Below are 12948 nucleotides of genomic sequence, written 5' to 3'. Positions count from 1 at the left end.
GAGGTGCAGGAAGCTTCTCAGCTTCTGGGGAGAAAACTGACGACTAAATTTGGAGGGGCTCATAGAGAATTTCTTTTTCCACTATAACTGTTCAGTCCTGCTATATGTTCCCATTCTCCCACCTCTGCCATTCTGCCAGTCTCTGTCTTCAGTTGTATTATTTAATCCATTTATATTTCATAAAATTACCAATGAGGTAGGATTCTCATCCACAATTTGGCTATTTTCTCCATATATTTTATTCCTCTCTTCATCTTTGCCATTTGTGTCAAACAGATATTTTCTAGTGTGCTATTTTAATTCTCTTGTCATCTCCTTTACCAGGGTACCCTGGTATTTCAGTTGACATCTCCTGAGGTCTGGGTATGGCTTGTATTTGTCCCCCAGATTTCCATGTGCTGGAAACACAGTCTTTGGTATGGAGATACTGAAGTGATGGGACCTCATAGGAGATAGTTTAATCATGGGAAGGATCAGTATAGTTCTTGCAGGACTCTGATTAGTTCCTGGGATAGCAAGTTGTTATTTGAAAGACGCCAGCCTGGCCCGGAATCTCTCTGCCTCCTGTTTCCCATGTGATCTTGTCCTCTTGCAGTCCCCACCATGACACTATAGGCTATGCCGTGCTGCACTGTAGTGTAGCCAGAAAGTCTCTACTGGATCCAGGCACCATGCTGTTGACTCTCGAAGACTGTCATTGACATAAACCTCTTTTGTTTATGAAGTAGCCTTGGGCATTTTATTATAACATCAGAAAATCAACTAAGACAACATTAAGGCTTTTAATACTTATAATAATATGCAAGTTATAGTGGCTTATAGAAGTTATAATCTAGTTTGCTTATTATCAACCTAATTTTAATGGCACATAAAAACTTTGCTCCTATGTAGCTCTTTTCTCTTCCTACTTCTTTGTGATAGTAGTGTAAACTGTCTTTATATCTTATGTGCTTCTCATCAATACAGATTTATAATTATTTTATGAAGTTCTTTTAAATCATATAGGAGAAAAAGGTTACAAATAATAAGTACAATTTATACTATCAATTATATTTCCCACTGTGGTTACTTTTACTAGTGCTCTTTTATTTCTTAATGTGGATTTGAGCTACTCTTAAGTGGCTTTTCAGCCTGAAGAATTCTCTGTAGAGTTTTGTGCATGGCAGGTATGATACCGATAGATTCATTCTCTTTCTCTCTTTTATCTAGGAATGTCTTAATTTCCCCTTCATTTTTGAGTGAGAGTTTCAGTGGATATAGAATACCTGGCTGATAGTCTTTCTTTCAGTATGTTTAGTATGTCTTCCCTGCTTGTTGAGCTCCATGGTATGGTGGTATATGCCTGTAATCCTAGCACTTGGGAGGCTGAGGCAGGCAGGAGGATTGCTGTGAGTTAGAGACCAGCCTGGGCTGCAGGGTGAGTTTAGGGCCAGCCTGAACTACAAAGGGAGACTCTGCCTCAAAAAAGCATAAAATAAACATGGCAGAGCTGGGGTGCTGGGACACTTAAAGCATGGTGGTGTTTTTTGACCCTGCCATGCCAATTCTGTCCCTGAACCTGCAGGAAGATGCTGAGTTTCAGAAGGGGTGGTTCAGGTTTGGCATCATATGACCCAGCAAAAAAAGCAAGAACTTATGCCTGGAGTAATCTTTGAGGGTCACCTACCTCCAGTACGTTTTGAATCCCAGATCAAAGCATATTTTTCCCAATTTGGCAATAGTACAAGATTCAGACTGTTCAGAAGTAAAAGGACTGGAAATAGTGGAGGCTATGCCTTTGTGGAGTTTGCCTCTGAGGATGTTGCCAAGATAGTGGCTGAGACCTTGCCACAGCTACCTCTTTGGTGAAAGATTCCTGGTTTGTCATTTTATGTCACCAGAAAAGGTTCATAAAGATCTTTTTAAAGGCTGGCAAGTTCCATTTCATCATCCAGTATAAGTATACCTGGCAGTGAGATGGTATAATCATAAGTCATAAGCGGACACTTTTACAAAAGTTGTGGATATAAGATCAATTTAAAAAGAAAGAAAAATTACCTTTGAAGAAATTAATTGCAAAAGGAATTGACTATAATTTTCCTTCATTGGTTTTATTTACTACGAAAAGAGGTTTCAGACAAAAAAGAATTTCCACAAAAAAGGAAAAGGTTTCAGGCATACTGAAGAAGAAGAGGAAAGGGGAGGGGGAGGGAAAGGGGGAGGAAGAGGAAGAAAAAGAAAGAAGAAGGAGAGGAGGGGCATGAAGAGGAGGAGGAAGATTTCAAAAAACTCTCCTCTTACTCCCAGTAAGACTGTGGATAGGCAGAGCACCACACCAGTTTGTACACCATTTTTTGAGAAACAAAAATCTGAAGTGGCTGAAATGAATGATGATAAAAATGATGAAATTGTTTTCAAACAGCCTGTATCCAGTGTAAAGGAAATGCCAGAGACTCCAGCACCTACTTGTTCAGGGAAAAAAAAAACAAAGGCAAAGAAAAAGTGAACAGTGATTCTCAGTGTATTGTATAAAGCATATCTTAACAAGAAAATGTGACTTGTTATAAGGACTGACTCCTGTATTACACAAGGTACAGCCAAATCAGCCATTAACAAGACTTCCAGAAGAAAAACACACTAGTTGTTCAAGGTCAGTGAAGAAAGCAGGCAGTAATTTTGGCTCATCTGCCCGTGCTGAGATTTGGGTTACACTGCAGCCTGCAATAGTTGGGCTCACAATGCCTTTGTCCTGGTCTCCTACTTTTCTGTTCAGATTCTTTTTTAGCTCCCCTTAGTTTACCATGTGTAAATGTCATTATTAACTGTAGATTTAAGTACTGAAGTGTTGTGGCCTTTTGCCACCAGCAAATAAAATTCACCGGTCTTGTTTGACCAAAAATTAGTAAATAAATACAATAATCAAGTTGAAGTTTCATTTGACCATGCTTTGTCCTGAGTATACAGTTGCTCCTTTAGTTCCCCAACTCATTTAATGACCCAGTGGTAGGATGTTAACATGATCATTAAGTGAGGAATATCTGCCAAAGCAAGCTGGCTGTGTTTTTTTTGTTTTTTTAATAATTTCTGTCTCTTTTCTTTTTGTTTCTTGCAGTTCTGGGGATAGAACTTCAGGCCTCATGCATACTAGGCAGGCCTTCTACCACTGAGCTATACCCCAGTCCTTGTGTCTTTATTGATGGACTGGATATGGACTTTATTCCCGTAGTTTTGATTTCCTTTGGTTCTTTGTGCATATTTAATGCAGCTAATTCAGTGCCCGTGTCTGCTTTGTTCAGTACCTGGGTTTCCCCATGGACAATTTCTTTTGCCTGCTTTTTTTTCCCTCCTAAGTAAGAATCATAGTTTTTTCGTTATTTTTCATAATTTTTTGTTGAAACTTACACATTTTAAATAAGAAAATGTGGTAACTCTATGATCAGTTTCTCCCTTTCCTCACTGTGTTGCTGCTGTTTATCTTGGTGTTGTTTGGTGACTTTCTGAATTCATTATGTGAAGTCCACATTCTTCTTCATATGTGGTCACTGAAGTTTCTGTCATTCAGTTGGCTCAGTGATTAGCCGATAACCAGACAGAATGTCGCGTGTCTTAACATGGCACAATGTTACCAGTTCTTTTGCATAAGCACTTCTATGTTGAAATGTCACCACACACCCATGTCATAAGACACTTGTGCTGCTGCTGAATGACTGGGAATGCCAAGAAGCTGCTAATTCTAGATGTTCTGAAACTGAGCCACTCAAAGTATAGCACCACTGCTTACAGTCTGCTTTGGCAGACACACCCAAGAAAGAGTGTAAAACCCAAGCATTTGCAATCCCACTATCCCTCTGGGGACTGCCGCAGTGGCATGGGCTCTGTCTGTCTGGTAATAGCACTGGACATTCATGTGATCAGCTCGTATGGCTGTGCTGGACTAATAAGACACAGAAAAACGCATGGACTCTGAATGGAAAGGAGGAATGCATGCTCAGTAGCAGCTCCGCCTGTGTAGATGAGGGCCATCTCAAACACTAAGTGCGGGCTCCGTTGTCTCAGGAGTGTTACTGGTAGCTGGTGATAGTAAGAAGCTCAGAAATGGACTCTAGATGTATGTTACTTGTGGAATCAGCTTGCATAGCAGCAACACAGCGAAAGTAGACAATGACACTTGGCCACTTATTCCTGGCACCTGTGCTTTTCCTGGGTCATTGATGTGTTCTGCTCACCAAGCCACCCTCAGTCATCAGCAGTGCTATTCTGGCTCGCCCTGGGCCTTCATCTGGGCCAAGCCCAAACAAGGTGATGGACTTGCTACACCGAGGCACTGGTCTTTGTATGAACCATTTAAATGTTGAGATCTTAAAAGGTATAAAATAAACCATGTGATTTGTAAGCTGATCCAAGTGTACACGTTTCTGCTCCAGCAGCTCTTTCATCCCTTCCAGGCTGCTCATAACACAGAGCTTTCTTTAAATGTCCAGAAGTAGAGTTCTCAGTCCTACGTGTGGGGGCACTCACCCAGCACTTGTCCCTGCAGCTCACAGCTCTTCCTTAGTCCTCACTTCCTGCTTCCTGCTCTGTAGAGCTGGAGCTCAGCATCCTGATTTCAGGGTACAGGTGCCTGCTACATTCCCAGGAATGTGTTGAAGCTTTTAGACACCCCCCTCGGCTTTCCCTTTAAATCTTTAGTTATTTCTTGTTTGTCCCAAGTTATCTACGGCCTTTAAGCAGCCTCCCTATTAAACAGTTACTTTTTATTATTTTCAGCAAACTTCCCCAGGGAAAATAGCTGTTTGTTCTGGGTAAGCTCAGAGCCAGGTCAAATAAACAGTCATTGTGCAAGGTCTTCCAGAGGATTGTCAGGTCACAGGAAGATAGATCTATGGGAATGGGGCTTCTGTGGGATTCTGTTTTCCGGCTCCTGTGGCTTTTGGGCTGCTGGTTTTCACTGTGAGCACAGGTCTTCAGGGCTCTGCTGACCTGGGGAGGGTGTTGGGAAGAATGTGGGTTCCTATACCATAAAGCCCTTTGGTCTGATCCAGAGTCAGCTGGTTTTCCTGAATAAATTGTCCTCAGGTTGCCACAAGCCTGATTAATTTCCAGAATTTTGAGAAATCATTCTGAACATTTTCCCAGTGTTGTCTGTTTAGAAGCAGAGAATTTTTAGAGGTTTTATTCCACCACTCTCTCTGACATTCCTGATCATTTGTTGACTTCAAAGTTGTTTCTTTTATTTTGAAAACAGAAGAGATGCTGTATAGGAGGGAAGCAAGACCTTGATTCTGTTCTTATGGTATATATGACATTTTCTCACTTACCATGTGGGCCTCACTTTTTCCATCTGCAGAGCAGGAGTGCAAATACATCTCCCATCTACCACATATGTATCTATGAAATAAATGCTTATATGTGTGGAAGTGCTTTTGTCCCTTTGGAAGAAAAACACTTAAACTTTCTGGAGGCTTCAGCCTTGTTATACTTTCTACTATGTGTCCTTGATTGAGCCACTGAACCAGTCCCTCTGCTTCTGTCTCAGTCTCTGTGTCTTTCTCAGTAGGACACCATTTCACTCTTGCTAATAAATTTAAATTGAGGTGGTGCACACCTGTAATCCTAGAACTTGGGTGGCTGAGGCACAAATTTGAGGCCACCCTGGGCTACATAGTGGGTTCAAGACTGGCCTGGACTATATAGTGAGACTGTTTAAAAAAAAACAAACAAACAATAAAACAAAATTTCTTGAAGGTGTTTGGAAAAAAAACCTGATGTCATTTTGTTATTTATAGTTTAACTGTATGTTATGAGTATTTTGTGGAGGTTGCAGTATATTTTAATGCCATCCCAAAGGTGGTTAATGAAAATATTTATAGTATACGTAATGCTAAAAATAATTTTGAAACCTCCAATAGTCCTTTGTATGCCCCGCCTCACCTCTCCTCTCCTCTCCTTTCCTCTCCCTCTCCCTCTCTTTTTCTCTTTCTCTCTCCTTTGGTCAAGTTCTTCAATGAATCTTGAGCTCTGTGGAGGACTCTTAGAACTCATAGCTGTTTTTTTTTCTTTTTTTTATTTTTATCATGGTAAACTATACATAGCAAAAAATTTACCATGATATTTTGCTCATTTGCTATGTGGAAAGTCATGCATTTCATGAAACATGGTAGGTGCTGACATGCGTGGCCATACTTTCTTTACCTCTCTCCTTTTCCGAAAACAAGCTGATTGTTTCTATGCATTGTGTTTAACTCATATTTCTCTTTGCAGGTTGCAGTGCCAGCTGGAATTAACTCTGGGATGTCCATGTCAAGAGGGTTATATCAACCAGCAACAATCTTTATGGGTTGCCAAATGTCAGCCCTCTCAAGCACTGGAGATTCTAGTACAGAGCAGGAATCTTCCCAGCCCACAAAGAACTTCACAATTCCTGACCCACATTCACACCGACAGACAGCCCCAAGCAGCACAGTGACAGACAGCTGTGTAGTACAAACTCCTAGTGACATGCAGTTCTTAAATAAGTCTGACAAAGTAGATGGCAAGACATCTCTTCAGATTGGCAAGGAAATGCCAGTCACAGCCCAGGCACTGTCTGAAGAGGAGCAAATTCTTGGCTTGGAGACGGGAAGCAGCCCTCAGAACAGTGAGAGTAATTTATCTGACGTCAGAAAGCCTGCGGAACTCCATTCCTTGCCACAGCAAAGATTAAGTCCCAAGAACAGAACCACTGATTTAAAGTGTGACAGTTGCAGCAGATCAGAGGGATCAGAGGGAGAAATACTGACACAAGAACATATTGAAGTTGAGAAAGAAAGTGCCAGCCTGCCTGTCTCTGCCATATCAGTTTCTGAACACTATACATCTGAAAATAAGTGGTCTCCAGAGAAGCAATCTGCCAGGGCCACTTTCCCAGGTGGGATAAGAAGCTGCATTCACTTGCTGGTTTTTGTTGATGTTTAGTTTTTCCTAAGGGTGATGATTTTATATAAGAACAAAATATATCATCATTTTATCTCTTTGTCAGAAACCAAAATGGTGACATTGTCAACAGATTAAGTTGTAATCAGTTCTTCGTTGTGAACCTGGAAATAGTTTTGAAAGCGAATTTACTGATTTTTTAACTCAGTGATTTTATTATTTTTTTTAATTTTTTTTTTTTTGTACCAGGGATTGAACTCGGGTCCTTGTGCTTGCGAGGCAGGTGGCAGAACCACTGAGCTAAATCCCTGGCAAAACTCAATGATTTTAAAAAAAGATTTATAAATATTTTTGAAGGCTGCAGGTGTCGCTTCGTGGTAAAGCATATGCTGAACATGCACATGGCCCATTACTTGATCTCCCACACCACAAAAAAAATTTAAGTTTTTTATTAAAAATAAAACATTTTGGAATTTTAAAATCCCATAACTAATTGTGGATTGTTTCTGTGTGATTTAACTGAGGGGTCATTCTGCTCTATGTTACCTTGATTATCCCTGATGTTAGTGGCCAGTGATCTGTGTGATGTCCCCCATACAGGTCACCTAGCCCCTGAGGTCCCAGAGTCACACAGGCCCTTGGAGCGTATGCAGGAAGAGCAGGATGAGGGAAGTGTGTGCAGCAGCAGTGACCTCACGGTCTCTGTCAGCGAAGATGACCTGATTTTATACAGCCCAGAACCACAGCCAAATCCAGGCGCCCAGACAGAGGAAGAAGGTGGGATACAAGCCTTAACACTAATCCACGGTGAACGGGAAAGAGATGTCCTCGCTACTGGAGAGAATGATTGTGCTTTGCAAACCCTGAGCTCTCCTGATTCAAAAAAGACATCCTCCACTAACTCCCCGAAACAGTAAGCCGTTCTTTCTTCTTTCTTACTGTTCTTAATTGTAGACAGTTTTAGAGACTGTTTCACTGAGAATGTATTGTTGAATACTCAGCCACAAACATATGTTTCTTAAGTCTCATAAGTAGTCTTTTAAGATAAGATCTAATTTTTTTCTTTCTTTTCTTTTTAAACTAGTTTTTAAAAATAATAATCATTGAATCATGTGATTGACATCTTATATTTATGCAGATAGTTCCCATTTAATTTATAAATCACCCTACCTCCTATTCTCAAGCCTTTTAAAATATAAATCCATTTTATTTTTATGGAATTTTGTTACCATAGAAGGTGACAGGTAAATTGACTAGCAGTTCAGCTTTAGAAACTAAGTACTTTGTAGCTACTTAATCTTTATTTAACTTGCTATAGTTTCATTTTATCATACAATTACATGAGCTAGTAAGTTCTCATTATATATATTTAAGCAAGATTTCCTTTTTTGAGTGTAAATGTGAGGACATTGGAATTTCTAATATTAGGAATATCAGTGTTATACATTTTCAGCACTTATAATATCCAAGTCACGTTTTTTTGTACCTAGTATCTCCAATCAATAGTAGTTTTTTTGTTTTTGTTTTTGTTTGTTTGTGTTTTGGTACCAGGGATCGAACTCAGGAACTTGTGCTTGCAAGGCAGGCACCAGAACCACTGAGATAAATCCCCAGCTCAATAGTAGCTTTTTTTACTATTGATTGGAGATACTAGGTACAAAAAAAATTATTGAAAGTTTTTGTGTATCTTCTGTATAGAAAACTTGTTAGCTGTTTAAAACTGATTCTGTGATATTTTAAAAATAGCACCAATGGGCTGGGGATTTAGCTCAGTGGTTTCACTGCCTGCCTTGAAAGCGCAAGGTCCCGAGTTTGCAAGGTCCAGAGTTTGATCCCTGGTACAAAAAAAAAAAAAAAAAGCACTAATAGAATCAAATCTTTAATGTGGTGAGAATGAAGCTAAGTAAGCAGCATTTTACAAATTACAAGTAAACATGTTTTACAAATGAAGAAAGTAAGGGCAGGGCACAGAAGTGTCACAGTGACCATTGGGCCGGAGCCCTCCTTATAGTTCACACTTCAGCCCCACACCCCCAGAACCTGCAGTTAATCTGTGGCTGGTCAGCTTCCTCCCAGCAGCCTTGGTGGCAGTGAATGTGCTCTACCTTGTATATGTTCTGTGTGAGGTTGAGCTGAGGAGAATGGGAATTTGTGTTGTTGGATGAAATGTTCTGTAAGTATCACTTGGATCTAATTGATTGATGGACCTGTTTCATCACTACTTGCCTCTTGGATCTCTTAGTACTGATAGAGATGTGTTCAAGTCTGCATTCATATGGTAGATTTATCTACTTCTCTCTACAGTCCCACCTGTGTTTGCCTATGTATTTTGATGCCCTTATATTGGGTATGTACACATGAAGGATTTTTATGATATTCCTAGGTATAGAGTTTTTGTTATTTATCCCTGGCATGCTCTTAGCTTTCCCAGTTATGATTTTGGATCTGTCATTAATTTTGGAAACTTCCCAGCCATTATTACTTCAAATGATTTTTATGTTCCTTTCTCTTTTTGTTCTCTTTCTGGTATTCTCATTATGAATATGTTATATCCTTTGTAGTTGTTCCATAGTTCCTGGGTATTCTGTTCCATTTTTTTTCTTTCTTCTTTCTCTTTATACTTCAGTTTGGGAAGTTTATATTAACAGCATCTTGAAGTTGATGATTCTCTTCTTTTCCTCCTCTCACTCTTCCTCCTCTTCTTCCTCTTCCTGCTGCTGCTCCTTCTCCTCCTTCTTCCTCTTTTCTGTCTCCCTCTGTCTCTGTCTGTCTCCCTCCCCCCTCTATCCTTCCTTGACCCACCTCCAGCCCCCCATAGGCTCTTGCTACATTGTACCAGCTATCTCCTGAACAGTTGGGCTGAAAGAGGGTCAAGGGACCTCAGCTTCCTAAGTAGCTAGGACTGTAGGCACCACAGCTCTATGCCTGGCTAATGATTCTTTTCTTCACTATGTCCAGTCTTCTAGACATGCTCTGTTGAGTTTGAGGTTTTCCTTTTTTGAGTTATGTAGATAATTTAAAATTAATTGTTCTTGGTGAGGCATGGTAGTGCACACCTGTAATCCCAGCACTAGGGAGACTAAGGCAGGAGAATTGCTGAGAGTTCGAGGCCAGCCTGGGCTACAAAGTGAGTTCAAGGCCAGCCTGAACTGCATAGTGAAACCTTGTCTCATAAAAACAAAAACAAAACAAAACAAAATTAATTATTCTTCTTCCTAAGCCCACATATTAAAGAATTAAGCTATTTTCCCTTCCAATTATAATACCATAATTAAAAATTCTGTGATTTATTTCCATTTGGATTCCACCATAGTTTTCTAAACACCTGGTAATCCCAAAGCTCTGTTCCTTGAACTGTGAGATTATGGCAATTTAAAATGTGGCTGGAAATTCTTCAGCATTCCTTTTGTCTTTCCCTTGAATCTTGGTGGGCTTATGACTGCTTCCAACAGATTGATGCTGCATGACTTCTGATTTATGAAAGGCCATGCTGTTTCTACTCTGTTTTCTGGAACACTTGCTAAACTATGAGGGCCTGTATAACAGTCTGCCTCTTCTGAGGCTGCTAAAGAAAATATGTGTATGTGCCTGACATGTAGTCCCTGCCAAGCCTTCTCCTTCTAACCATCCCTACCAAGGAGCCCGACGAGTAAGTGAAGCCTTTGTGAGCTCTCAGAAGAGTCTGTCATCAGCTGTCACCAAATTACTTCTCCTGACATCCTGTGAAACACAGGCACCACCAACCAAGCCCTGCCTGGTTTCCTGATCCACAACATCATGAAGTATAGTGCATTGGCTGTTGCTTGAAGATACTGGGTTTTGGAGGGTAATTCGTTTGGAGTCTATAGATAAGAAGGAAAGGAGAACATTTACCTAATAGTAAGTGTTGAGTACCTACTCTGTGCCCAGCTCCAGTCCTGCTCTGACGGTGCTCATGATTGTATTTATTTCAAGGAAATATAAACCAGTAAGCAATTGTGCAAAAAAATGTGATGATGAAGAGCAGTTAGTGAGGAGAGGTACGGGTACAATTTATTGTAAAATAGGGAAAGTCTCTCTGTTAAGATAGAACTTGAGTCGAGGCCTGAAGAAGTGAGGGAAGTGGCCCATTACACTGTGCTCCTCCCTTCTCTACCCACAGAGGCTGCTATGTGCTTTGACCCTCGTGAATGTTTCTTTCTCAGTGGGTATTTCCCTTCTCCTCCCATACCTGGAAGGTAGGTGGGATATGTCTGGAAGAAGAGCATAGCTGGCACAGGGAGCCACAGAGCAGAGGCTACATCACGGAAGCATGTTTGGTGCTCCAACAGCAGAGAGGCCAGTGTCATGGATGGGAGAGAAGGAAGTGGGGGAGATGTCAGTGCTCTGAGAAGCTCACCAGGGAGTATACAGAAATAGGAAAATGGCCCAAGGCTTGACTAGATGTTCAACATCAGGAACATTAGAAGGAACCAGCAAGGTGCCTGAGAAGCTGCAAGGAAGTATGAGCTGTGCTGCAGATGCAAGTAGTGTTCTGAGTGGTGCTTAGAAAGATTAAATAACCTTCCCTGGTGAAAAAGCTGGACCAGACTGATGGCCTCACGCCAGGTTTCATGCTCTTAATTTCTTCTGTTCTTCCACCCAATCCCAATCCTAATGGTAATATGCCCTGTGACAGCACTGGCTGTGTGCCAGGCACTGACTAGTATAACACTGTCATCTTTACCATTTTGCAGAAGAGGAAACTGAAGCATGAAAGTCAAGTAATGTGTCCAGAGTCATAAGATGGCTCAGTGTGCTTTGAACTTGACCATCAGGGTCCAGAGTTGGGTTTCCAGTTGCTACCTGATGCTGTCTCTCAGCAGCTCATTTAGAATACAGCTGGAGTAGTGTCAAAGATAATATTTTATAAGACTAAAGAAGGAAGCTCAAGAAGCAAATTAGATACTTTAATTTTAAAAAAGAAAAGAAAACTAAGCAGTGGCGATTTGACCTTTTGCTGTATCCTTTTGTGTCTCCCAGCCTCAAATAAGCTGATGAAGTGCTATGTGCTTTTTTCAAGCCTGAAGAGAGTGCTTGCGAAGTTGGTTTGTTCTCTCTCTTGGAGTATGACTGAAAGCAAAATGTAATGCTGCCTTTTAAACTAAGTAAAATGAAAGCCTTGGTTTCTCAAGGTCTTAAAAATGTAATCACATAGATTGAATCTCATCTAGTGATTTTAATTTAACCCCTCTTAAAGTTAAATATAGGAAAGAAGTTATTGCATCTGAGGAAGATTTGCTGCTGGAAATCATATCACCTAAAATATTAGAGTAAAATGATGTTCTCTTAGAGTTTACCCTAAATTCATTTTATGAGGAACTGTAAGTATACTTACAAATACAACATTTCTTCAAATATGATGATGCCTGCAGGTGGGTGTCTGTTCTTAGAGGTTATTTTCTCTAGCAGTTACTTGTTTTTCCTGGACATGAGCTTTTACCCTTCAATACAGGTAGCCCATGTCCCTTATCTTGCCATCCCACAGATTGTGGACTTTGTTTCCAAAGTAAGATTGTGTATCATACTGTTTCTTCAATTTCTGTCATCAGTGTTTTGCAGTTTGCAGTAAAGTCTCTTGACTTCTTGGTTTATTCGTCAGTTAACTTTTTATTCTTAACTATTTTATTCTTTTTGGTGCTATTGTGTGGGATTGTTTTTCTGATTTCCTTTTCAGATAGCTGTTATATAAAAACACAACTAATTTTGTATGTTGATTTTGTGTCCAGCTTTACTCGATTTGTTTATTCTAACAGCATGTTTGAATATTATGTATGTGTATGTGTAGTCTAGTTTTCCATGAATATGTCATTTGCCAACAGAAACAGTTTTACTTCTTTTGAGGGGGTGGTTCCCGAGATCGAACTCAGGTCCTTGCTTGAACAGTTTTACTTCTGACTTCGATGGCTTTTATTTTTCTTGCCTGATTGTTCTGACTAGGACTTCCAGTGCTTTCTGAATAGGAATGGCAAGAGTGGGCCTCTTTTTCTTGTTTCTTTCTTCTTTCTTTCTTTTTTTTTTTTTTTTTTTTTTTTTTTT

The 12948-nt window shown here is 40.2% G+C and overlaps 1 protein-coding gene and 1 pseudogene across 5 annotated transcripts in view; both read left to right on the top strand.

The window, feature by feature from the left end:
• Nucleotides 1-12948, top strand: part of Kiz (kizuna centrosomal protein) — a 95681-nt gene that overhangs the window by 29817 nt on the left and 52916 nt on the right. For all 5 annotated transcript variants that reach the window (XM_010634201.3, XM_010634204.3, XM_010634202.3 and 2 more), the window contains 2 exons: nucleotides 6241-6886; nucleotides 7492-7804. In XM_010634201.3, the coding sequence (XP_010632503.1) occupies nucleotides 6241-6886; nucleotides 7492-7804 (959 nt within the window). The remainder of the gene's footprint in view (nucleotides 1-6240; nucleotides 6887-7491; nucleotides 7805-12948) is intronic.
• LOC104869128 lies at nucleotides 1514-2485 on the top strand (annotated as a pseudogene).

Source organism: Fukomys damarensis, unplaced genomic scaffold (assembly GCF_012274545.1).
Source record: "Fukomys damarensis isolate Sample0158 unplaced genomic scaffold, DMR_v1.0_HiC HiC_scaffold_7, whole genome shotgun sequence".
Classification (NCBI taxonomy): domain Eukaryota; kingdom Metazoa; phylum Chordata; class Mammalia; order Rodentia; family Bathyergidae; genus Fukomys; species Fukomys damarensis.
The sequence above is the reverse complement of the archived record's forward strand: the minus strand, read 5'-3'. Positions and strand labels throughout refer to the sequence as shown.